This window comes from Capsicum annuum, chromosome 5 (genome assembly GCF_002878395.1).
Source record: "Capsicum annuum cultivar UCD-10X-F1 chromosome 5, UCD10Xv1.1, whole genome shotgun sequence".
NCBI classification, from domain to species: domain Eukaryota; kingdom Viridiplantae; phylum Streptophyta; class Magnoliopsida; order Solanales; family Solanaceae; genus Capsicum; species Capsicum annuum.
The window spans coordinates 24,701,918-24,728,511 of record NC_061115.1 but is presented as its reverse complement, the minus strand read 5'-3'; the positions used below and the strand labels follow the sequence as shown (position 1 = coordinate 24,728,511).

Genomic DNA, 26,594 nt, shown 5'->3' with positions numbered 1-26,594 from the left:
TCAATTGTGGATTATCTTCCTTTTCACGATCAGGAATAACTCACAATCGCACGACTCGCACTTTTAGACACCACTGTATTTTGTCCCTGAAACCTCTTTGATTAAGTCAATCTTAGCAGCCAGAATATTAATGAAGCGAATGAGTTAAGTGATTCTTTTTCTATAGATGCCTCTATAGCTTCAATGTTCATATTGCATAGGAATCATCCTATTATATAGTAATTTTTACAGGTAAAATTGGTTAAAATCAACTATGATTAGAATATATTACTTTTTCATATAAAATTATTGCCTCATGATTAGTTTATTACAATTTAGTAGCACTTACCATAGCCATATATGGTAATGATTGGCAGTGTAAAGGTTTGATTTAATATATATATATATACGATTCAGTTACCATAGTCATCTACTTTTCATCCATGGGAGTAAGAAAATCTACAATTCACTTACCATATCCATCTACCATGTGTATGATCTTCTTAAATCACTTGATTGATTGGAATATTATTTGAAAATTGAAATACAAATTATGGAATTAGGAGTATCGTTTGATTGCACTAAATATTTGAAAATTGAAATACAAATTGTGGAATTACTCCTATAACTTGATTGAAATATATATTTGGAATACAAATTGTGGAATTACTCCTAATGATAGTGGAATTAGGAGTAATTGATGGATGATCTTCTTAAATCACTTGATTGATTGGAATATATATTTGAAAATTGGAATACAAATTGTGGAATTACTCCTATAACTTGATCGGAATATATATTTAGAATACAAATTATGGAATTACTCCTAATGATAGAGGAATTAGGAGTAATTGACAAAATTTTTATATCGAATATGTTAAAGTCTTACATATCTATGAAATAATCTATATACTAATTAAATAGAAGTCAAACTTAATTATTTTTTACCACAATGTGGAATATATAAATAATTATAATAGTGTCCATTAATAGGAGTCAATTCTAATTATTTTTTATAATAGAATAAAAATAAACAAAAGTATTCATCAAACATTTTGCTTTATTATACATATAGAGTTGAAATATATAAATAATTATAATAATGCTCATTCATAGGAGTCAATTATAATTATTTTTATCACAATATGAAAATATGAAATAATAGAATAAAAATAAATAATAGTGTTTATTAAATATTTTTTACCACAATATGATATGAAAATAGATATGAAAATTTAAAAATATGTATATAAAATAAATAATTAATCAGTAAAATAAATTTTTTTGCCAACAAAATAGATTTTTGTTACCAAAATACCAAGTGGCTAGTTCTTAATATGCCACTTGGCATAATTTTATGCTAACTTCTTTACTTTATTATATATATATATAGATATAGATATTTTTTTCCTCAAACACATTTCATCTTAATTATACTTCTTTTTTTTCTTTTTTCTTTTTTCTTTTTAATTCATCTTCATAAACAAATATCTTCCTTTGGGGATTATTTGAGTATCAACTTTGATATCTATCAAACAACTCTATTTTTGAGGATTCAATTTCGTTTCGTTTATCAATTTTTTTTGCTTGAATTCTATTATATATCATTATTATGCGTTGATTTCACCACTTATACTCTTTCTTCATCCAAAATTGACTTCATACTCTTCTGTCAGAAAGCAAACACCAATATCAACCATGACTAATACTGATTATTTTTTTACTTTAACAAAAAATTATTTGACATCAAATAATTATTAATTAATTAATTTTCAATATGATGACAGTTTTCCATGTAATATCCATTACATACTCTAAAAATGTTAACATACAACATATTTTTTTGTATTAATTGTCACATTCATAAAACTCACTCAATACATATGTGATATATGAGAAACTTCAATGATACCAATTTTAATATCAATTTAATACATTGAGAACTCAAAAAAAAAATTACTTAAGTATGAAATGAGTATATAAACTAGTTTCAACGTAATTTATTAAATAATCCACGAATATTATATTGTGTACTATACTATTTTCATACACTAAAAATTCTGAGAATACACCATTGGTTAAAAATCATCTAAAATGTGATTTTGTTATATATAAATTGATTTCAACTTAATCGTTTAAAATAATGCATGATATTGTATTGTGTTCTATATTGTTTTCATACACTAAAAATTATAAGAATACATCAGAAATATAATTTTGTTATATATAAATTGATTTTAACTCAATCATTTAAAATAATACATGAATACTAGATTGCATATATTACAGATTAAAAAAAATTATTAACATATATATTTATTAACATCAGTTTTCATAGAGTAATTCTACCATCAATATTGTTGCAAATTCAAAATTCATGAATTAGAAATTATTAGAAAAAAAATAAGACAATTAGGGCGAAACAATTTAAAAGAAAATCGTAATGAAGAAAAAAAATTATGTTTGATAACGAAGAATTGAAAAAAAAAAAAAAAACATATGAATGTTATGAAGAATGAGAAAATAGTATAGTTAAAGAAAGAGAAAATTATTTGAGAGAGAACAAAGGGGATGATTAATATCATAATAATAGCAGATATCCTTTTTATTGGTATAAAGTCTCTTTCTTCTTATATAAAATTTGTTTTTTATTTTTAAAAATAAAATGAAAAACACTTTTTTTTCTTTTTTTTTTTATATTAATTTTTTTATAACTTGCAAACTTAAAAGTTTTGCTATATCTTGCAATAAACAATCTAAGGATGTTTATTTGCATTTTTTTCCTTTCCAAAGGAGAATTAACTTTATATTATCCGTCGTAGTAAATATCCCTTCCGTCTCATATTAGTTGAGTATTCTTTATTTTGCATTATATTTAAAAATAGAAATGGGTCAAAATTATCCCTGAACTATTCGAAATAGAGTAAAAATATTCTTCGTTTATTTTTGACTCCAAAATACCTCTTTGTTTGTTTTTTGATTCAAAACTACCCCTCATTTAAATAAAGTACCATCAAACACACTACGTGAAAAAAAATATCACATATTCAGAATTCAGTCCATATTAATATTTATTTACGAAAAGGGTCAAAACTACCCCTGATTTATTCGAAATAGAGCAAAAATACCGCTTTATTTATTTTTTGGCTCAAAAATATCCCTCGGTTTGTTTTTTGACTCACAAATACCCCTACTAATGGAGTGTCACCTACACATGCTGTGGAAAAATTACCACATGGTCAGGCCACATCAACATCTTATTTAATACCTATCCGCCACTTAACCATCCAACTTACCAGCCCATTTAATACCCGTACCTGATCCGTGATCTTTAAAAAATATGACACGTCTTCACTTAAACTCTCCCAAAAAAATCAATACAGATTAGGAATTTTGAGAAAAAAGAAAATCCTTAGTACATGGGTTGAACTCTCCCATATTCTTTGACATAATAAAGACGGGTCGAGTTTCAACCCATGTACTAAGGACTTTCTTTTCTCTCAAAATTTCTATTCTACATAAATTTTTTTCGGAGAGTTCGAGTGAAATGAATGGTGGGTCTATCTTTACCTTTACTTATGAAGATGGGTTGAATATTTTTAAGATGAATTGAGTACGGGTATTAAATGGGTTGTTAAGTTGGATGGTTAAGTGGTTCGGATGGGTATTAAATGAGATGTTGACGTGGATTGGTCATGTGACAACTTTTTCTCGCGTGGTGTGTTTGGTGGCACTCCATTAAAGTGAGGAGTATCTGCGAGCCAAAAAATAAACTGGGGGTATTTTGAGTCAAAAAATAACTTGAGGGTATTTTGAGCCAAAAAAATAAATTGAGGATATTTTTGCTCCATTTCAAATAGTTTAGAGATAGTTTTGGCAGTTTTTCGTAAATGAGATGCTAACGTGGAATGATCATGTGACCTTTTTTTTCTCACGTAGTGTGCTTGGTGGCACTCTGTTAAGGTGGAGGTATTTTTGAGTCAAAAAATAAATGGAGAATATTTTTGTTTCAGCTTAGATACTTCAGGAATAGTTTTGATCCTTTTCCAATTAAAAAAATCATAAATGAAATAATCAAGTTTACTACTAAATACCCTTTGTTTGTATTAATAGACCTAAAGATAAGTTATGAAAAATATTTAGAGGTCACATAAATAAATATTGTTGGGACTTTCAAAGTGTATATTAATTTTAAGGATAAAATAAAAAAATTATTTTTTTCTTGATTTGATAAGTAATCAAATTATTTGAAACATATAATTTTAGTAAGATGACCAGTTAATATTGCAGAAAGGGAGTAAGGATTAAGATTTAAAGATGAATAAAATATATTTAAGTACAAACTGCTAAGTATGAGAAAACAATTTGGAAAATTGCACTGTGTGTTTTGAGAAACAAAAAGGAAAAATCAAGGAGAATTTTTCAAACAAATGCGGTATTGATAAATATTTTATCAAACCCTTGGCCTTATAGTAAGAAAATTGAAATTTGATTCATAAAATGAAATATTTTATAAGATAAAAATAAAAATACTACTCATTCTATGAAACAAAAACAAAAACAAAAACGTATTGTAGCTAAGAGCTCGATCAATTGGCCCAAAATACGAAAATTTTGGTGAAAAAGTTATGATTTGGGTGAAAGATTTTGCTTAACTCACAAATGTTGTAGGTTATTCAATCTTCCAAAAAAAACTCTTGACACTTAAACCATTTTATCGACGTTAAGTACTCTTACTCACCTTGTGATGAGGACTAGTGTGGCCGGCCTATAACTAAGCTCCGATCAAAGACTTTGAGCATTCCTGAAATTGAAATCCACTAGAAATTTATTATTGTTTAGGTTTTTTTGGGAAAATTCATGCAGACTTGACTTCGACATCGAGGATGGTGTAAAGGCGTCGAGGGTGACAGTGACAATGATTTTAAGCATTTTATTATTGATTAGATTATCGACTTCCTTGTAGAATTTGACAATGAGATTACATTCTTAATTGTGGAATTTTGTTTTGTACATCTAATTTAATTCTTTTCTTCCAAAGAAAAATCATCGTATATGCGAGTATATGAAATGCAAAATATGTGTTTAGGTTTTGCAATTGTATCATTGAGCATCACGCTAGAACAAGAAAGCAAAATTTTCAAGCAGATCGGGAAAAATTTTATACAATGTGCAGATCGGGAAAATTTTTATACAAAATCATATGACTTTTTGGAGGTGTATAAACAACAGCTAAAAGAAGGAACCATGTCTAAACGTACAAAACAAATACTGATCACTATATTTTTAATATACTAATATAAATTAATAAATTAATATTCCTGATTAATTTCTCTATTATGCTCAATCTAATTTTAACAGTTCTCTCTAAAATTTCTAATATACTTATATGTTTTATATACATACAGTCTCTTTGTTTCTCCAACAGAGTGTGACTATGTTGCTCTAATAGACAATAAATATTGCATACAAATTTACTATTTGTGTGCTTTTTTTCTCGAGCAACAAATATTGCAAGAGGTATATTAAAACATCAATCAAGTATTTACAAATGAAGTGTTAATCAAAGATTTCATATTATTTGAGTTTTGGGTATGGACTTGTCTTTCGTAAGAAGCTTTTTACCCTTTCAGTTAAACGTGACTTATCGATACAAATTCGAATTATTTAAGTCTTAAAATGGATATCGAATACCGGGTGAAAATAATTTTAAAAAATTATTGAACAAAGATTAATTTTCAAAATAAGTAAAATTCCAACAACATACCTAGTCTACTTTCACAAAATAGGGTCTGGAAAGGATAAATTTGAAAAGAATAAATGTATACAGTCCATATTGTTTTCGATAGACCCTTGATTCAATATTAAGAAAATATTTTTTATGGCCAAATAAGATAATTTCACACTTTGTAAAAACTAGCTAGAATTTCGATCCGATCACACCCCTTTACATGCATTCAGGGAAAAAAAAAGGTAGGGCTATAAAGTATTCACACGTTCATGTTTTTCTTTTTAAGCTCTTTATGTCTTTCTTTTAGTTATTTTATTATTTTTGGTGGGGATAAAGGAAGATTTTGATAAAATAGGGAAAGATTTTTCAAAAAGCTACAAGAGCAAAGATTAGCGCATATTGAGTTGTCATGATTCAATGTATTAGGTGTACATGTTTTTCTTTAACCTTTAGGATTTAAGGTATATGTTGATAGTTTTAAAATTTGTACATCAATTGATTTTAATTTGTGATAGTATATTACTTATCATTTTTATCATATTATAAAGCTTAAATTATAAACACTATATATGTAAATATCATTTTAAGTCTTTCACAAGATATCAATACTAAGATGGATTGCTTGATCCAATAATGTGAAAATTTCTTATATTGTCGGTGATTAACTTAAACTCATTACTAATGAATAATTATCAGAGATTTCCTAGCACTCCTCAGGGATATGAACTAGTAGTTAATAAAGTAATAGTCAAATTCAACTTCAAGCGGAGGCAAAAGAAAAAAAAAAATAGCCATGCAATTTCTTCTTAATTCTCATATGTTCAAGTTTTAATGAATAAAGTTGTTCGTAATTACACTGTTGGAAAATAATAAGTACTTCATAAAATTAGTCGAGATGCATACAAACTGACCTGGATATCATGAGTATCCAAAAACAAACACAATTAGCATAAATTTACTTATAGTTTCTTAATTATAGTACTAATATATATGTTTGTGTAAATAATTTTTATAATTAGAACTTAAATGCATACCTTTATTCTAGAATCTTGATAATTCAAAGTAAAACTACCCACCACCCACAGTTTAATAATACTACCATTTAGCCCACTATTACATATAGACTTGTCTATATACTAACACAACTACTATATATAGACCTGTCTATCTATTAATTGCCTCATCGCTCTTAATTTCCACTACATACTGATCTCTATCTTCACACACGCACAAAAAAAAAAAAGTATGGCTGGCTTCAAGAAATTGCTTGCAACTATTTTCCTTGTGCTGATGTTGGTTTTTGCCAGTGGTATTTTCTTGTAATTTTATATACTCCCTCCATTTTTATTTATTTGGCTTAATTTGACTTGAAAGAAAGTTTAAAAAGTAAAAAAAAAAAAATTGAGTATATATAAATATTCTTTAACTTTGTGGTCTTAAATATGTCAGTGGAAAGTTGAAATCAAAAAGTGTATAAAAGGGGGAAAAAAGACTAAAAATGAAAGTAATTCAAATAAATTTAAGTAAGGTTATTGCAGTGATAAAACTGGTCCATTGTTTATTCTTGATATTATAGGGAAGTATTTGTCGAAATTGCCCTATTAATTTCATCTTGTATGGTATTTTTTGAAAATTCTTTTTTCAAAAAAATAACAAACTCATGCTGCTGTCATTTATATATATATATGATGCAAATTTCAATTAGTAAGTTTCAGTAAATATATATATATATATATATGATGCAAATTTCAATTAGTAAGTTTCAGTAAATTTCGAATATCACCAATAAACCAAAAAAGGGAACAAGTGGTACGTAATTACGACTATTTAAGATTTGAACTTACATATACTCCACCAACAATGTAACCATATCTTATAGTAGTATTATACAATTTACTTTAGCTTGTTACTATAACATATCGTCTGTCATATTTTTTCACTTAGTATAAAGTTAAATATATTAATATAATATTTATCTTTTAGGTGCCGTAATAATATTTGTTTTTTATGAATGTCGAATTTATACAGAGATGGCTGAGGCAAGGAAGTGTGAGTCCCAAAGCCACAGGTTCAAAGGACCATGCGTAAGGAAGAGCAATTGTGCTTCTGTTTGTCAGACTGAGGGCTTTACTGGTGGCCATTGCCGTGGCTTCCGTCGCCGTTGCTTCTGCACTAAACACTGCTAAATCAACCAACATTATTTATCGAATTAATTGGTTTTTTATTTGAGTGCTTTTTTTTTTTTCTTTAAGAAAAATGAATGTTATCGTGTATTTTGTATCGTTTTATCTTCGTGCTATCTATCGTAGAAATAAGTGAGAATCAAAATGTACTCAGAAATTGATCTTTTTGTTTCTTAACTTTGATGGTTGTTTTTGTGACTCTGTTATTCTTGGAGTTTATTTTGTTGGAATGTTTGTCTATATATTTACCCAAGCTTAACTCATTTGAATATTAGTGGTAACATGAGTTCACAATGGCAATATGACATGCATTTATTCAAAAGGTATTTTACTCGTACTAAATTAATTTGTATTCCTTTTGGTTTATATAAACAGAAAAGAAATAAAAGAAAATCTTTCTTCCTATAATCCTACCAACTACAAAATACACGGGCGGGCGCATGATAGGATATATGTCGAATTAGTATAGCAAATCAAAATTTGTGATATTGTAGTTTTATTAGTATGATATTTGGTATAGCATATGATATGTATTTTAAGTTTGTTTGGTATTAGATATTCGATATGATATTCGATATTTATAAATAATATTAATTTATGAAAACGTATTTTACACGTTTATAAATATTTGATACGAATTTTATATTGCATAAAATTTATTCTGAGTAACTTGGTTTAAACTTTCTCATGAAGTTATGAGCTAGCTACAAAAATAATCATCGAAACATAGTATATTTTTCAATCATAGAGTAGACCAACCTCATGAATAATTAAAAATAAGTTATGAGGAAAGCAATACAAATTATAGGCAGAGAAAATTACGAGCACTCATATGCACTATTGTTGTTGTATTGCAGCTAAAAGGCTGCAGATTATGTATTCTAATTCATATATATGATATTTTTTTCAAGTGTAAATAACATAAATTTCATCATATTGAAAGATAATTATCATAATCATTTTTTCTTCTATTTTCTTAATTAAAATTGCTCTTTCACTATTTTTATACATAAGTTGCTAATCATATATATTTCTTCTCCTTATGTATCTGAACTAACTGAGTTAACTATACTTAATGAAATAAAATATTTGTCTTAAATACATAACACAATTAACGCTATATTTATGTAATTGTGATTAATGGATCCCTTAAATTCAGTAACAACTTTTTAATTTTAAAATTTTGAAACACCAAACCAATTTCAACGATCAGAATTGGAGATTGAGGAATCCCAGGTTGATTTCGTCAATTGCATTTGAATTACATACCCTATAATAAGATACATTGCAAATCAATATTAATTTAATATGCAACAAAACTTGAAAATATAAAACAATGCTTAATATTCATGCCTAGTATTCTTTCATATACATAACAATGCCATGTATATAGGCTGAAATAAACACAGATCAGTTTGTCTAACAAAGTCATATACATAACTGTATTACGTATAACACTGTTAATGCAAAACATATACTTAACTCTATAATATATATGTTTTGAAAATACAATAATCCAACAGTGTCTGTTTCAACACATATACATAACAGAATTATGTATATAGGTTGATAAATAATTGTGCTATGTATAATACTGTTAATGTATAACATATACATAACTATATGTGCTGAAATAAACAACACATCAGTATTAGTTTCACCATATATACATAACAATAAATCTCGAACGATTACCTCCAAACATATACGTAGCCATTGATACTTTGTAATTATGTATATAAATACAAAAATTAAGCAAAATAACCATATTCATATACCAAACATTCTACCTTGGGTAATTTTTCTTTTCTCTTTTTTCTACTCAAAAATAATACACTCTCTCCTTTGAGAATCACAACACAAGTTTTTTCCTTTCAGATTCAAGAAATGTTAATAATTACTCCATAGATTTCAATCACCACTTTCGTATGCTGTTGTGGGCATCCTGTTTGACTGATTTACTTTTTAAATTGTACAACTACAAAAAAAATTCTAATTTCCATTTTAGCGGATCGTTGCGGTGTTTGCTTCAAGATGAAAATTTTCAGTTTCGTTAAAACAGTGAAATTGTAAGAATAGAGTTCGAAAAGATGAATTTTGAGGATTCAAAGTGAAGAATTCTATGAATTGATAAGATTGTTAATGAAGGAATTCTTAAATGTTGCTGGAGAAGATTGTTAATTGAATTTTGAGGATTTGAATGTTAATTGAATTTTGAGGATTTGAATGTGGCTTCTTGACTGTAGTCATTTTACAAGGCAAAAAAATGTATGAATGGGAAGGTCGTTATGTATATGAATTATAGAGAGAGAAATTATAAAAATGAGATATTTATAATTAGTTTTGAGATTTGGGATATTATGTAACAATAGAAAGTAAAGTAGTAGTTTTAAATAATCTTTTCTTTTTTTAATTCATATATATGACAGAATCAAAGTATTAGTACTTAATTTTTTTGGTAATAACTATGAAATTAGCATTGATAACAAAAGAATCTTTACACAAAAAGAACATATAAGACTAAAAGGACCGCCTTCTAGAAAGAGTGCCCCAAGTCAGCTAAGCCTCATCAAGAGCAAACACATCAACTAACTACACAGTGAACTAACTCTTTACATCTCTGTGCTCCCTTAGAGCGTTGTATCATGTCTAGTCTAGTCCTTATATCCTGTTGGATCTGTGTAATAACAAACTTTACTTCTAACGGAGTATTTCTAAACAACTTTCAGTTTCTAGCCTGCCTAATATTATAGATCATAGCTCCCCACAAAGCTGTGGTTATCTCCTTTTTCAGTTTCCTCCAATGCCTTCTGTATATGTTGCTTCACTCCTAGTCGTTGGATTGGTAGCTTGGACCATGTCTTTACTCTATGTCTTACTTCAGATGCTCAATTACATTCAACAAAGAGATGGATATCAGTCTCTACTACATCCTCATCACAAAGACAACAAGTTGCATCAGCTACGGAAATGTTCAGTTTCAATAAGCTCACTTTTGTTAGTAGTCTATTCTGCCTAGCCAACCATAATATGAACCTGTGTTTTGGTTGCATTACTCTTGTTAATACCAACTCAGATTCCTGCGACTTCACAAGTCCCGATAACATTGTTTGATAACTAGTAGACACAGAATATTTTCCATTGTGAGTGAGTAAATATTTATCTCCTTCTCCTTGATACCATTATTGCATTATACGCTTTAAGGAGTTCAGCTTCTTCCAGTACCAACTGCTATATACTGGTGGTATGTGCCCCCAAACATGCACAACATTCTTCATATAAAGACCATGCACCCATCTAACCTAAAGGGTATCTTTTTTTCCAGCTAGTTGTCAGAGTAATTTTCTTACAACTACTATATTCTACTGTTGACAGCTCTTTATGTTTAGACCTCCATATTTTTTTGGAACACACATCTTTTTTCAAGACACCAGAGCAATCTTCTTGTGTTCCACATTGATCTCCCATAAGTAATCTCGACATTTTCTATCAACCTCCTTTACCAAACTCTGAGGTAATATTAAAATAGACCCCAAAAGTTATAGATAGAGAACAACACATCATTAATGATTTGTAGTCTCCCAGCATATGACAACTATTTAGAATAAGCAGCGGTGATTCTTGTAGTGATCTTTTTCACTAGTTGGTGCCAATCCATTTTTACTCCACTTCTTGAAATATAAAGGAAGTCCAAGGTATCTAATAGGAAGACTTCCTATTGAGAAACCAATGTAAGTCACAATCTCTGCATTCTTCACATCATCCATTCCTGTCAAGATTATGCTAGTTTTTTCCACATTTTCTTGCAACCCCATCACATTGCTGAAGTGATTCAAAGCCTCTACTACTCTCTTGATAGAATTAATTTCTCCCTTGCAGAATATCATTAAATCATCTATAAATATTAAATGAGTTAGTTTCAAAGCCTTACACATAGGACGGAATTTGAACTCAGGAAGGCCACTCGTTGTGTTAAGTGTTCTAGAGTGGTACTCCATCACTAACACAAACAACAAGGGCGAGAGTGGATCTCCTTGCCGTAACTCTCTACCTCCTTCGAAATATCCATATCCCTCTTTATTTACTTTAACCGAAAACTTAGTTATAGTGACACAACGCACCATCAAGTGGATGAAGGATTGTGGAAATCCAAAACTCCAATTCACTTTATCATATGTCTTCTTTAAACCTATTATCATAAGGCATTTAGGTGATGTTTTCTATTGTAATGCCTCATTAAGTCATGGCATATGAGAACATTGTGCACTAAGGACCTTCTTCTACAAATGCAGCCTAATTTTCAGCTACTAGTACAGATAAATCTTTTCTTAGCCTGACACATAACACTTTGGAAATGCATTTATATAGTACATTGCAACAAGAGATAGGCCGAAATTGGCTAGCCATCAGGGGGTTCTTTACTTTAGGAATCAAAGATATCATAGTAGCATTGATATGTTTCAACAATTTACCATTTCATGGAAATTCTAACACAACAGTAGTCACATCTTCTCCTATCACTACCCACGCCTTTTTGAAAAAATCACAGCTATAGCCATCAGGTCCCGGGCTCTTGTTCCCATCAATACTAAACAATGCTTGCTTTACATCTTTTCTGGTGTATGGTTTCACCAACTCTATTTGTTGCTCCATTGATGGTATATGATCATTTTGGATAAATCTCTGACTCAACTTCCTCCTGATCCTCTTCTCTTTCCCCAAGAGTTTTTGGTAATATTCCACAAAGATCTTAGCAATCTCCTCAGGGTCATGCTGTATCACATCTTCACTGTCTTTTAGCTGAGTTATAGCTTGTTGAAGTTTCTTATACTTGATCACGGAGTAAAATTATTTGGTGTTATCATCCCTCAGCTTAATCCAGTTCACTTTACTTCTCTGCTGCCGAAATACTTCTGCCATATAGGAAGAAGCCCTGAACTTTTGAGCTTGTTCGTTTTCCTGCCTTTGCATATATTGATCCCCTAGATATCTTTGAAGTTGTTGCTGACTTAATTTTTGAAAAAAGGAAAAAAAGAACAAAAGAAAATTAATTATAATATTTATGGAGAACTTTGCACAGTTACGTCACGAATTGTGTCTAATGCGCAAAATATTTATGATGAATAATATAAAATAATGCGAGTAAAAAAATTTTTGTTTGACTAATTTTTATTCTACATGGATTCATATAATAAATTTAATCTCATACAAATTGGAGAATTATGTATCAAATTGTACTAACATATTGTAGTCCAAAATGAATTAGGGTACTATAATGTATATTAGTCGTGATTAGCATCCCAAAAGAATTATACTAATTTATAGGAACTTTACAATATTTAATATTATAATTATTTGAGAAAAATTGTGAATGACTATTTTGTCTGTTGTGAAGACTTTTAATGAAGACTAAGTTCAAACAACATTTTAAAACTCCTCCACACTTTTAATATAAACTAGTTTAAGGTAAGTGCGTTGCACGTGTATCAAATGTTAATTAATTTTAAGTGTATATAAAAAATAAATTATTGACTAATTATAAAATTTTAAAAATATACATAAAATTTTGAAGATAAAAAGTGTAATTAATTAAAGAGGAAGGATATAAGTGTCGCACTAACAATTAAGGAGTAAAATTAGATGTAGTCCAAAAATATATCTCTCGTTTATATTTATACTATTTAATTCTTTTTATAAGTCAAGATGGTCTGAATTGACAACAATTAGAGTTTAGACACTATAAAAATTATTTAGTCATTATAATAATTCTTAATTCTAAAAATAACTCTTTTTAACATAGAGTTATTTATATTCTTAGCATTCTATATTTTAATTAAAATTGAGGGCATTTTAGATGACTATTATACATCTTAAATATGTTCGGGGGTTGTTTGATTACTAAATAAAGTGAAGTTATTTAGGTATTTAAACTATGTATAACTTATACAATGTTTGATAGGTGGACAGAAAATAAGTTATTGATGTATAAAATTAATACAATGATTGACTTACGGTTAAAAAATTTCGCAAGTTATTTATGTGTAACTTATTTCACCTTCTATGTTGCATAAAAAAACTACATAGATTTTCTCATAACGAATTCATATATTACAAGTTAGTTGTCTTTATTTTCTTTTGACTACAATAAAATAAACAATATCAAAATTGTAGAAGAAACAATTTTATAGATGAATAACTCAATTTCAAATAACACATGTTTTTTTTAACTCAATGCCAAACAACACATATATTTTTTTTCACTCTTCAGAATTAATGAAAATACAACCAAAACTATCATAGCATGATATGCCTACCTTTTTTAATATTGGTGATTGTGCAAGTGATGTCCAAATAAGACCCTAGCCATTATACCAGTCTATAACCCACATATGATATCTCCAACACCAACAACAATAACAAAAACAATATATGTACACGTAGAACTTATCTTTATTTTAATACTATTACTTTTATGGACTAAGAGATTATTTTCGATGGATGCTCGACTCAAAAAAAAAATGATAATAATAATAATAATCAAATAAAAAACTAACCTAATAAAAGTTAAACCAAAATTATACTCGTCTGAGATGGCCATACGCTGTAAAAATAAAATAAAATAAACACCTTCTTTTCTCAAATCACAAAAACTAACAATTAAAAATAGGTGTGAAGTAAGTGCACAAGAAAAAATTTTACAATTGTGAAGTAAGTGCACAAGAAAGTATAGAGACAAAAGAAAAAGTATAGAGATAAGCAATACCAACGTCAAAAATAAAATAAGAGATGTTTGATTGCATTTAGATAACATAAAATATGGCTTCATTAAAAAGTTAAAACATTAAGAGTATAATGCAGAACAATTGCTACATGATCAGTTGAAAGAAAAACTTGCAATTGTGCGTCTTTCTGTGAATTCAAATTTGTGTCCAGCTGAAAAATATGGGGGAAATCTAAGAAAGCCTTAAAAAGTTACAGTGAAAAGAAAAGAAGAACGTGAGAAAAAGATCTAATATCGTACGTGTAACATTTGATTATTTAAAATCAAATGATTTTGTCTATAGAGGAGATTTTTAATGAAGTGTAAAAAGTTCAAATCACTTTTCAAACATTCTTCACACTTTAATATAATAATGTAAATATAAACATACTACTATATTTTAGTATAAACACCTATATATTTTACCACCAGAAGTTTCAAGTGGTTGATGGATCATCACTTTTGCGTTTGCCATACAATAGAGAGACACATCAATTTAAATCATATTTCTGGTATAATTAATCTTTTTTTATATATTTAAAATCTTTTCTTATTTTTAAATTCAAATCTTTATGGAAAATTTTTCAAAATAGCAACTATAGAGTCTTAATTGTAACTAATATAGCAACAGTTTCATAATTAAGAAAAATAGCAAATTGTATTTTGCATTTAAGTAAACTGCTGCTATACAAATACACATACAACAAAATTTAATGCCCTTGTTTTACTCAAATTAGTTGATTAAAGAAAGAATAATTATCTATCTAATTAAATTCCCATAAATTACTCTTATTTAAATTAGTAGATTCCTTTTCCAAATCAAACTAAAATATGAAGATTATTATTTCCATGATCTTCAAAATTTTAAAATATCATTCTCTTATATCTCTAACTATTTTTTCTTGTTAGTTTTTCCATTTTTTAATATTTTTTTTCTTTTAATTTCTTTTTTTTTTTCATTTTTTTTTTCCACTTTATTTTCTCTCTTCTACAGTTCTGCTTCTCTTCTTTTTTTTCTTTTTCATTTTTTTATTTATTTTTTTCTTTTTTTTTCGTTTTCTTCTTCTTTTTTTTAAATTTTTTTTTTTTATTTTTACTCTTCTATTTCTATTTTTTATTTTTAAAAGTCAAATATCTATATCATATACGCATATTCAAAAAATATATAAAATAAATAGACATACAGATCTGCATATATATTTACGGTAAAAAACATACATATATATCTACATATGTATTTACATAAATACATATCTGACTCACATATATATAAACATATAGGACAAAAAATCTCTATAACAAAAATGACAATTATATACATATACATATAGGTAATAAAAAAAATACATGATACATATCATAAACAGTAAAAGAAAACAAATAAGTACATATGTTATCCTCTAAAATGACATAGTATGTACAGTTCAAAAATAAATCCAACTCCGTATAAAATACATATAGCTCTGCATATGTATTTATAGAATACATATCTGATACATATGTATATTCTTATTTTATATGAGTCACCTTTATATTTCGCAAATACATTTGAAGATATATAGTATAGTTATGTTTGTTACTGTTTAATATGAATATGATATGTATTTCGTAAATACATATGTGTGTTTTGTACTGTAAATACATATCCAGATCTGTATGGCTATGTATTTTATATGTTTTTTGAATATGTGTATGTTATATACATATTTGTATTTTCAAAATAAAAGTTAGAAATAGAAAGAGTAAAAAAAGGGAAAAAACAAAAAGAAGAAAATGAAAAAAAGAGAATTGAAAAAGGAAAAAAAAGAAGGAAGAGAAATAGAAGTGTAAAAATAAAAGAAAAAAAACAAACAAAATAAAATAGAAAAAGAAGAAGAAAAAAAACATAGAAAAATAAAAAAATATGAGAAAGGAAACAAAAAATGAAAAAGGAAAAGGAAAAAAAAGAGAAAAAAAATGAAAAAGGAAAAGGAAAAAAAAAAAAGAGAAATAGAAGAGAGAAATAAAGTGGAAAGAAAAAAAAGAAAAAGAAATCAAAATAAAAAATAAAATGATTAAAAAAAACTAACAAGAAAAAAAAGGTAGAGATATAAGAGAGTGAAAGACAGTAATGATGTTTTATTTTAAAATTTTGAAGATCTAGAGATAATTATCTTCAAATATGAAAAAAGGAAAAAAAAATAAGAAAAGGAAAAAAAGGAAAACGGAAAGAAAAAAAAAGAAATAGAAGAGAGAAAATAAAGTGGAAATAAAAAACTAGAAATAAATTAAAATACAAAAATAAAATGATAAAAAATAAGATGAAAAAAAGGGGTAAAAGATATGGTTATATATGGAGGACGTGAAATAGTGAAGTGAAAATAGAAAATGTAAATTAGTGAGAGTAAAACATGCACTTGCCTAGTTAATGAGTAAAATAATGCTACCCTTGCTATAAACTGTAATTTTACAAAAATGTTGCTATTTATTGTAATTATAGTCTTAAGTATGCTACTTTCCGTAATTTTTACCATCATCTGCCGCAACTTCACTACGTGCAAATTTTGCAATTACAATCACCATGACAACTGCTACTAATCAAATCTTGTCTCTTTCTCTCCATCTATGCATGCATCCTAATATCTATTCTATAATTTAGATCATAGGTCGCTTGATATGAGGTATAAGATATAAATAATTTCGAAATAAAATGAAGGACTATTTTATCCATATTTGGTGAGGTAATAGTTAGTATCAGGATTATTCATCCCATTATTACACCATAGTGATGAGATAACTTATTCATATACATGGTGAAATAACTAATTTCGGGATAACTCTTTCCCAATCAAATGATCCCTAAGTACAAATCTTGGCTCCATCCCTGCCGCCTACTATTGTTATTCTATAATTATGAATCCATATATTCAAATCTTTGCTCCTATCCACCAAGATTCAGCAAAACAACAACATACCTAGTGTATCTCATGAGTTAGATTTAGGGAGCGTAAAGTGTATACATACCTTATCACTCCTAGGAAAGGTATCCCAAATATTACGATGACTCAGCAACACATATAAAAAAATTTATCAAGAACAAAACAATTGATTTAAGCTTCACAATTTACAATTTAAAATCAAAGTTCAAAAGGAGAATAGGAATAAATAAAAGTACCTATAGCCCATTGTAACATTCCATCTAGAACCACTATCAATATCCCCATCCTCTCCTTGTACTAATTTATCTCATGCTACAATTTTATTACTTGCAAAATCTGCAATTATTACAAACACCATGAAAACTGCTAAAAAAATCGATTTACCCGTGCTGCTAATTGACTAATCTCTCTTAATACTCTCTAGATTGTTAATGTTTATTGATTAGTCCACTTCTATTGCAAAATTTATAAGCCATCCTCATACGCATGGCAATGATTTCTTGGGAATGAGGAAAATATTAGATAGATGTCACTATAAAATATAAATCAAAATTGTAGAGGCGACAATGCTTTGTTTATGTAGTGGTTAATGAACGAATCGATGAAGTTCTTATTAAACACCTTATTACAATGTTAGTCTTAAAATTTTGAGAAACTTTTAATTGGGTAAAAGTTTCTATGTCTAGACATATTTTACATTAAAAACTTCTCAAATAGACTATTAAGTATACATGATAATTTATTATAGTAAACTTCAAGAACATATTCAAATCACACACACAAAAAAATTCAAATAAAAATTGTCTATCAGAATATATGATAATCTGTAAACATCAAGAACGTACTAAAATTGTAGAAAACTGATCTCAATCAAAAGCAAATTTGTCTCTTCAATCACAGATACTATCGAATTTCACACTCAAAAAAAAACTTCTCAATTAACAATTGTCTATCAAAAATACATAATAATTTTTTATTGCAAACACCAAATACATGCTATAATTTTAGAAGACTTACCTCAAATCACAAATAAATTTATTTTTTCAATCATAGATACTATCAAGATTTCAAAAAAAAATAATAATAAATAACTTATCAATTAACAATGTTCAGTCTGGAGAGCAACTCAATCATAACTTTATAAAGTGCATGGTATATAAGTAATTCCATAAAAAAAATTCTTTACTTCAAATACGTTACCAATTTGAGCAGATTCTTCAAGCATCAAAAGGATGAAACTATTACTAATCTTTAAACCCATATCCTATAATTCCTCAACCAGAACATACATGTTGTTTAAGCAAATCTAATGAGTAATCTGTATTAAGAAAAAAAAATAGCAGATAACAACAAAACAAAAACTACAGCAAAATAATATGATAATCAAGATATCATAATAATATGGTTAAATCTAATCTTTACACAAAAAATTTTTAAAGTTCAACCGCATATCCATCTACCAACTGTATTAACCAGCAAAAATAGAAAATAAAAATTACAATAAATACGATATTGAAATATCATAATAATACGATACAAATTTGTGACAAAATTATTGATGAAAATTAAAAACTTTGAAACAAATCTAAGATAACATTACACTGATTCGAGAAGACATATAGATTTATTATGGCAAAATCACAGGAGCAGTGAGACTTATTATGATATAAGGAGCATGTTCTTTCCGTTATCAAACCTAATGATTTATTTTAAACATATCAATTTTTATTTTATCATATATTTTAAGACTCATTTTTCACGTACAAAACCTAATAATATTAACTGTTTATATTTATTTTAAAAATTTTCTATTTTAAACTTATCAATTTTTATTTTATCATATATTTTAAGACTCCTTTTTCATTACAAAACCTAATAATATTAATTGTTTACATTTTTTTAAAAAAAATTTAAATCTTCTTAAAATCAAATTTAATTGATTTAGAATTCTTAAACTAATGAAAAAAGTATTAGTTGTCATTAATTCTCATGACTTCTAATAAAAAAATATTTTACCATAAATATATTTAATTAATTTTCAACTCTTAAATATTAGAAAAAATTTATGAAAAAGACAATTTTGTCTAAAACAAAGACTGAAGGGCAAAAAGTTCAAACGTGATTTATAAGACACTTCACACTTTTAAGATAATAGAGATAGATATAAATACCGACTGTCGAATACCATGCAGAAGTATATAGTTACATAAATAATTTATATATATTATTAAAATGGTAACAAATATGCAACCAAGCATTAGTATAAAAATAAATATTTAGATGTTGGAATTTTGACTATTCTATCTTGATTTAAATATTTTTTGTGTGTGTTTGATTAACAAACAGAGTTTCTTGTACTTTCTTTTGAATATATAGTGCTGCATGTGTAATATTGTCGCCATGATACAATTAATTTTTTTTTTTTTTGAAAAGTCAAAGTCATAATTCTCTATTATACAAATATATATTAGTTGTTGTTCACCAATTTACCATTACCACAAAATACAGAAAATTGAACTTCAAAATATTAAACTATATCAAATTAATTTGTTATGATAATGATATGATATTTTCAAAGATCAAATACTGAAAATACCAAATGAAAGTTTCAAATACCATACCATATCAAACCATACAATGTCACTCCTACAAAGTGCAAAACCTGTAACTTCTCTTTTTATTTTTTGTATAAATAACATAAATACCAACCCTTTTGGAAGTAATTACACTCTCCCACTTTTTTAGTTACTTTACTCTCTCTCCCTATTAATATACATAACATAGCTGACATATACATAACATTCATTCTGTGTATATGTTGAGATTTTTGTAATATATTTAGGGAGTTGAGTTTTTTGTAATATTGGAACCATAAGTTGTGTATTTATGTAATTTTTAGTTATTTTTTTATTCCGGGCTCCGATCCAAGCAAATTACTGAAGTATTGGAAAGTATTTTGTTTTATGGGCCTGGAATAGACCTTATGGGCTTGGCCCAACTTTCACAGTAGCCACACTGCCGCTTATCCAACTCATAATAATGGGCTGCCTTTGCGGACAGTCCAATAAGGGCCCAATTAAAAATCGAAGGTTGCAAGTAGTATGGGTAGTTGATCATATGCTTAGAGATCTTCGTTTCCTTTTCTCTTTGGGAAAAGAACATTGGTTGGTTGACCCTTTTCAAAATAATTGGCCCATGTTTGGATCATTACATAATTATGGCCAGTCGACCCAAACAAATACTATATTTTGGTCATTTTGTAATTTGGATAATTTTGATTCAATTAGTTTAGATACAGTTTATATATCAAATTGATACAATTCATATACCTTATGGATATAGTTCATAAAAAAAATAGAGCAGCGAATTTGTAGGTAAAAATTATATAAAATATATATTTTTTAACATGATGTGCTGAATTTTTGTGTGTGTGTATAATTTATGGGTAAAAAATATATCATTGTTATATAAAATATGTATTTTTCAATATGATGTACAAAATTTTGTATATATATATATGTATGTATGTATGTATAAGATGCATATAAAAATTGAATCTTTATTTTATAGAATACATATTTGTATAAGATATGTATCAAATTTGTATCAGTATTGTGTAAAGCTGCCAACAAATGGCTAGAAAATGAAATTAAAATTGTATAGCCATTTTTGTGTCAATAGTTTTATACGAAGTGCTATTTATATCCTTTTCCCTTTTTCTTTTCCTTCTTGTTAAAAAGTATGTTAGAATCAAGCACTTATCAACATGTCAAAAGTTGTAGTTGATAGTAAAGGCGTAGCTTGATTTCTTAATACGGTTCAACAAACAAGCTTCATGTTCAATCATGACTTTGACTCTAGTCACTCCAACCCCCCTCGTGGACATAAGTACCAAAGGCAAGATATTGATGTCCCAAAAAAGTTTAATATAGAATAAAAGTTTAGCTTAACTCAAATTTGTGAATGTTTTATCTTATTGGTTATATGAATAAATACTCGATGTTTCAGTGGAAAAGAAGTTCAATAACGAATAATTCATCAATAATAATTAGAGTTATTCCAAGACTGGAATTCCATAAGTTTGACAAAAGAAATTCAAGATTTTCTAATTGAGCTAATTAATTGTTGGCCTGACATGAAAAGGACCACACCAATTGAGATCAACTGTGTTAAAGAGTTTAATTTCTTGGAGAAAATCTTAATTTTGGTCATTAGTCAAAATTGCAATTTTCAAAACTATTTGTAAGAAAGAACGAGAGATCAACATTATTACAACATTTCAACACAAATAGTATTATTGTAGAATTAAGTGGAGTGCCATAGTTAAACTCACTATTGATAATTATATATTATTAAGTGAAATCATTTGAATCCGACACGATTGCCCAGCAAATCACTAATACTATATATATTACCGACATGAGTTGCAATGTCATGGTTCGGAATTCCTCCATCCTTAATCAGAATCTCAAATTCGAGCTCCTAAAAATGAAAAAAAAAAGTCTATTGAAGTGGTGCCATAAATTACAGTGATGGCATAAAATTTCTTATATAGTCAATATACATAGTTTTTTTTTTCTTTTAATCGAAGGTCCTCGAATGGACATAATCGCACATGGCTAAAATCAGTCTTAATAAATCATAAAATTAAAATTAAAATTCAAAATTCTTAAACCAAAGTCAATGTTGCTAACCTGTTATGAGGTAACCTTCCTTTGTGTGAATTACATGGAATGATATATTTTAATTTTTCTCACTAGTTGAAATAAATAGACCATAGGATTCTAAACGGAAACCAACCCTAATTATATTCCTTAATAGGTAGGAAATGATTTGCAAATAATTAATGTATCATGTGATTATACAGCTGTGATCTTTGACCTTGTTAGAATTATTTTTCTTGAACAGTAAGTCCTACCTAAAAGGCATAAATTAGAGCCTTTTCCATTCTCTAGGTAACATTCTCTCCCACTTTAATTTGTTTAATTTATATTCAAATATGGCTACTGGTTTTGGTCAATTAGGATTGACCAAATGAGAAAACAAACTTTTCTTTTTGTCAACATCTTTCATGCAAATATATAAATTTATTTATACTTTAAAAATGGATTTACACTTAGATTGTGTTTGGTACAAAGGAAAGAAAAATGTGTTTCTTATATTTATTTTTGATTGTTTGATAAGTAAAATACTATCCTCTCGCAAATAATTATTATATAATCTAACGAAGCACTATGAGGATTGGATGGAGTGGGGGAGTGGGAGTTCGGGAGTGACGGAGTGGAATGATCAAACGGTGAGATTTGGGGTATTGGGTGGGTACGGAAGATCACAATGATTTAAAATGGCACTTATTTCATTAGGGAAGTAACTTCTCTCATTTTAAGAAACTTATTTTTATAAAGAAATTGTTTTTCAAAATGTTTGACCAATCAAACATAAAAAAATTTAATATATTCTCAATATTTTTTGAAAAATATTTTCTGTCATACAAAACACACCCTTATAAATGTAATGCGAAATACGATGAAAGCGTTAAGATTTTTTTCTACTTTCAACATAGTTTAGCCTACACATCCTTATATATCTACTATGAAATACGATGAAAACGTTAAGATTTTTTGCACGAAATACGATGAAAGCATTAAGATTTTTTGCATTTTCGGCATATTTTTGCACTTTCAGCATATTTTAGCCTGTTATAGCAAATTATTTATCATATTTTTAGGTTAGTAATTTCATTTTGTAATGTATGGTTAATGTAATGTGAAAAATCATTTATAAATTATTAGGATACACAAATTGAACTGAATGAACCTTTGTTTTTTAGGTGGTGTTGGTGGGAATGTTGGAGCCATCCTAGGCGAGGAATGGTCTGGTGCACATTTTTTGTCGAAAAACTATGTCTTATAGATAAGTTAAATGTTAATTATATGACTATATATATTTAATGTTGTACATTTTTGACACAATTAAAAAATAAAAATTTGCACACCCTTCATAAAATTTTAAGCTCCGCTACTATTGGGGTTGGAGGGGAAGGGGGGGGTCCATTTCTACCCTTCCCTAGTTTAAAACAAGGAGAAAATAGTACTGGTTGTTGGGATCCATTTTGAATTATTTCTTCAAAGCATAGAATATAAGAAATTAAATGTCACATCAAACATCCATAATTGACCTATTTTTTGCACGAATGTTATAATGTTGGCTATCTAGTTTTGTCAAAATGTTAGCTCCTTTATTGGCTCATTTTGTGCACATATATACTACTATTAATTAAACAGCAACAGAGTTGAAACTAACAGTATGTTTGGATATCATGGGACTCATGTTTGTTTTGATTGTTTGCTAAAAGGGATGGTATGGTATGATATTTTTTCATGGTTTGATAACCATGGAATCCATCAATTTGGTGATATGCCATGGTTTTCCTTTATTTTTTTTTCAACTATGCCCTTATATAATTTTTTTTAATCCTATTTTACCCTTATCAACAAAATACATGCTAACTTCTAACAGCTGATATAAAAAACAAACTTTTGTCAACAAAATTCAAAAAAACTCAATTCAAATAAAAAATAACTAACTAAAAAAAAAAAAACTTTATAAAAAAGAATCAGGAAAAAAAATCCAATCTTTACCTGTAAAACAACATTCAAGAAACAATAATTCCCAAGATTTTGCAATCCGGGAATTACCAAATGATTTATTCAACTACTACTAATTTAATCCAAACTATTACAGTTTCGCTAGCAAACCTGTCATCTTGCTTGCAAGTTAACATGGAGTCTTAGACCAACTACTGCAGATATACCAAGAATGAAAGTGAGGAAAAGGTTTGGGTTATTCTTCAAGTCGTTTCTATGAATGTATCATCCTTTGGCATAGTTTTTCACTGTACTTGTTTTTAAAAATCTGCATTGTTCACAGATTCTCCCAAGTGAAACTGCATGGATACCCAATTTATTAATAATTAGGGGCATTTTGGTAAATTTACTTGTTATCATACAATATCATACCATCAAACCAAACAAAAAAACCTATTATTAAACTATTGTGAATGATAGAGTCCATCCAAACATGATATTATATCATACTGTACCATATATTATGAAACCATGGCAAACCACCATCCAAACAAAGGCTAAGGGGTGCAATTGATTCATCCCATATTTCTTTCATCGAAAAATTATAATATTATATATACTTGAAATTATTTTTAATGCATATAATAAATGTCACATGCATTCTCTTAATATCTTTATGTGTTTATTTCATTATATACAAAACTTCTTAATAAAAATTCTAGTTCCGTCATGATTTTCAAAGAGCTCGAGTGACAATCTGTATCTCAAAAAATCTAATGTAACTTAAATAAATATCACAAGTCAATATCAACCTTTACTACAACTATAAAAATGAAAAATAGAATTAATGATGGTTAGAACTCCACGAAACATTAATCATGTTCACAATTTCACATTTACCAAAAGTCTCCACATCTTAATAATCATATTTCCATTGTCTATATCAGAAAAGAATTGAGATGATAAATATGAGTTGTGGTAGGATGATTGGGATGTATTCACTGTAACTAAAGGTTTCAATTGGATTCGAGTCTCTAGGAATTAAAAAGATCTTGTTGGAAGTGTTGCAACTAGAAACGAATCTTGCAATGCATGAATTTAAATTTAATCGGGCCCAATTCAAATACAGTACACCGAGCCCAATCATCTAATGTTTCAACCTTTTTATATGTGTAGGGAACCGATTTAAACCAATACATTCTTCTCTTTTTCTTATAATTATCTAATACGGATTTAATAACACCATACTAATGTGAATTCGTGCGATAACATACTGAAGGTCTTGCATTATTTGCATCGTATAGCATATTTCCTCCTAATTATTTTATCGATGTTACCCTATAGTGCACTAAATTGCGAGCTTGAAACAAATTATATGAATTTTGCTTTTCGCAAATAATTATATTTAACCTATTGAATTAGCGAAAACTAAATAGTGACCTCAACAAATGGTTTCTTAATAAATATTAGACCCAAAAGGTTCTTAGATATCACCATCATTCATCATATATTATACCATTATGATTTAAAATTTCATATATATAATATTCATAGGGTGGACGTAATGCTTACCTTATTTGAGGAATATTGCATGTCAAGGTTTGACAAAATTGTACGTACTTTTCCAAATGTACATGGCCACAAAATTACAGAGATCAATTATGATTAATCAAAATTCATGTATGTTGCTAAATTCAATCACTATCTTACCTAATTTGGTGTCTCTTGGATCAAGAGTCAAGCACTGTGGGCCCTAATACATTCTACAATTAATTTAATGGGATAATTACGGCCTTAAACGTTTCGTCCAATTAGTTCACAAAATATATACAGAACATATGAGTAATGTATACTTTTTCGTTAAATATACATATACTATGCATATAATATACATACCCACACACTAACATATATATTGATAATGTATATATCATGTATACTTCAATCATGTTGATAAACTAATTGATAGAATGGTATATATCAATGAGAATGGTTTTAATAATTTATTATTGGGAAATTCTATAGCATGGTTATTAATTTTTATAAATATGTTAATCTATAAGTTGATATTGTTACTAAAGTTGTCTATGTACCTACCAGTACTTTATTATTGCAGAAAATGGATATATTGGTTGGAATATTTCGTCTTGATAGCATAGAGAAAACATATAATAAGCTGAATTCTAGAAAAGCTTTACATAAATTAATGACCAAGTTACTCAATTGATATATTGAACTGGCGAGGTGAATTCAAGATTTAGAACTTAGGAATTTATCTAATAATTTTAAATTAATATATGACAATAACTGTATTAACAATCAAATATTCATAATAAATAATAAATGGTAATATCTTAGTTAGAATTTCTGCACTAATTGTTTATTCTAATCCAGTATTTGCAATACAACTTGGTCAAATGGCTTGTATATAATGCA

At 27.7% G+C, this 26,594-nt stretch overlaps 1 protein-coding gene across 1 annotated transcript; it reads left to right on the top strand.

Moving 5' to 3' along the window:
- Window positions 1-6,840: 6,840 nt before the first annotated feature.
- Window positions 6,841-8,091, top strand: LOC124898733 (defensin J1-2-like). Its single transcript, XM_047412631.1, has 2 exons — window positions 6,841-7,019; window positions 7,739-8,091. Exons 1-2 carry the CDS (start codon window positions 6,956-6,958, stop codon window positions 7,894-7,896), a joined length of 222 nt encoding a protein of 73 aa, XP_047268587.1. The 5' UTR covers window positions 6,841-6,955; the 3' UTR covers window positions 7,897-8,091.
- Window positions 8,092-26,594: the final 18,503 nt, after the last annotated feature.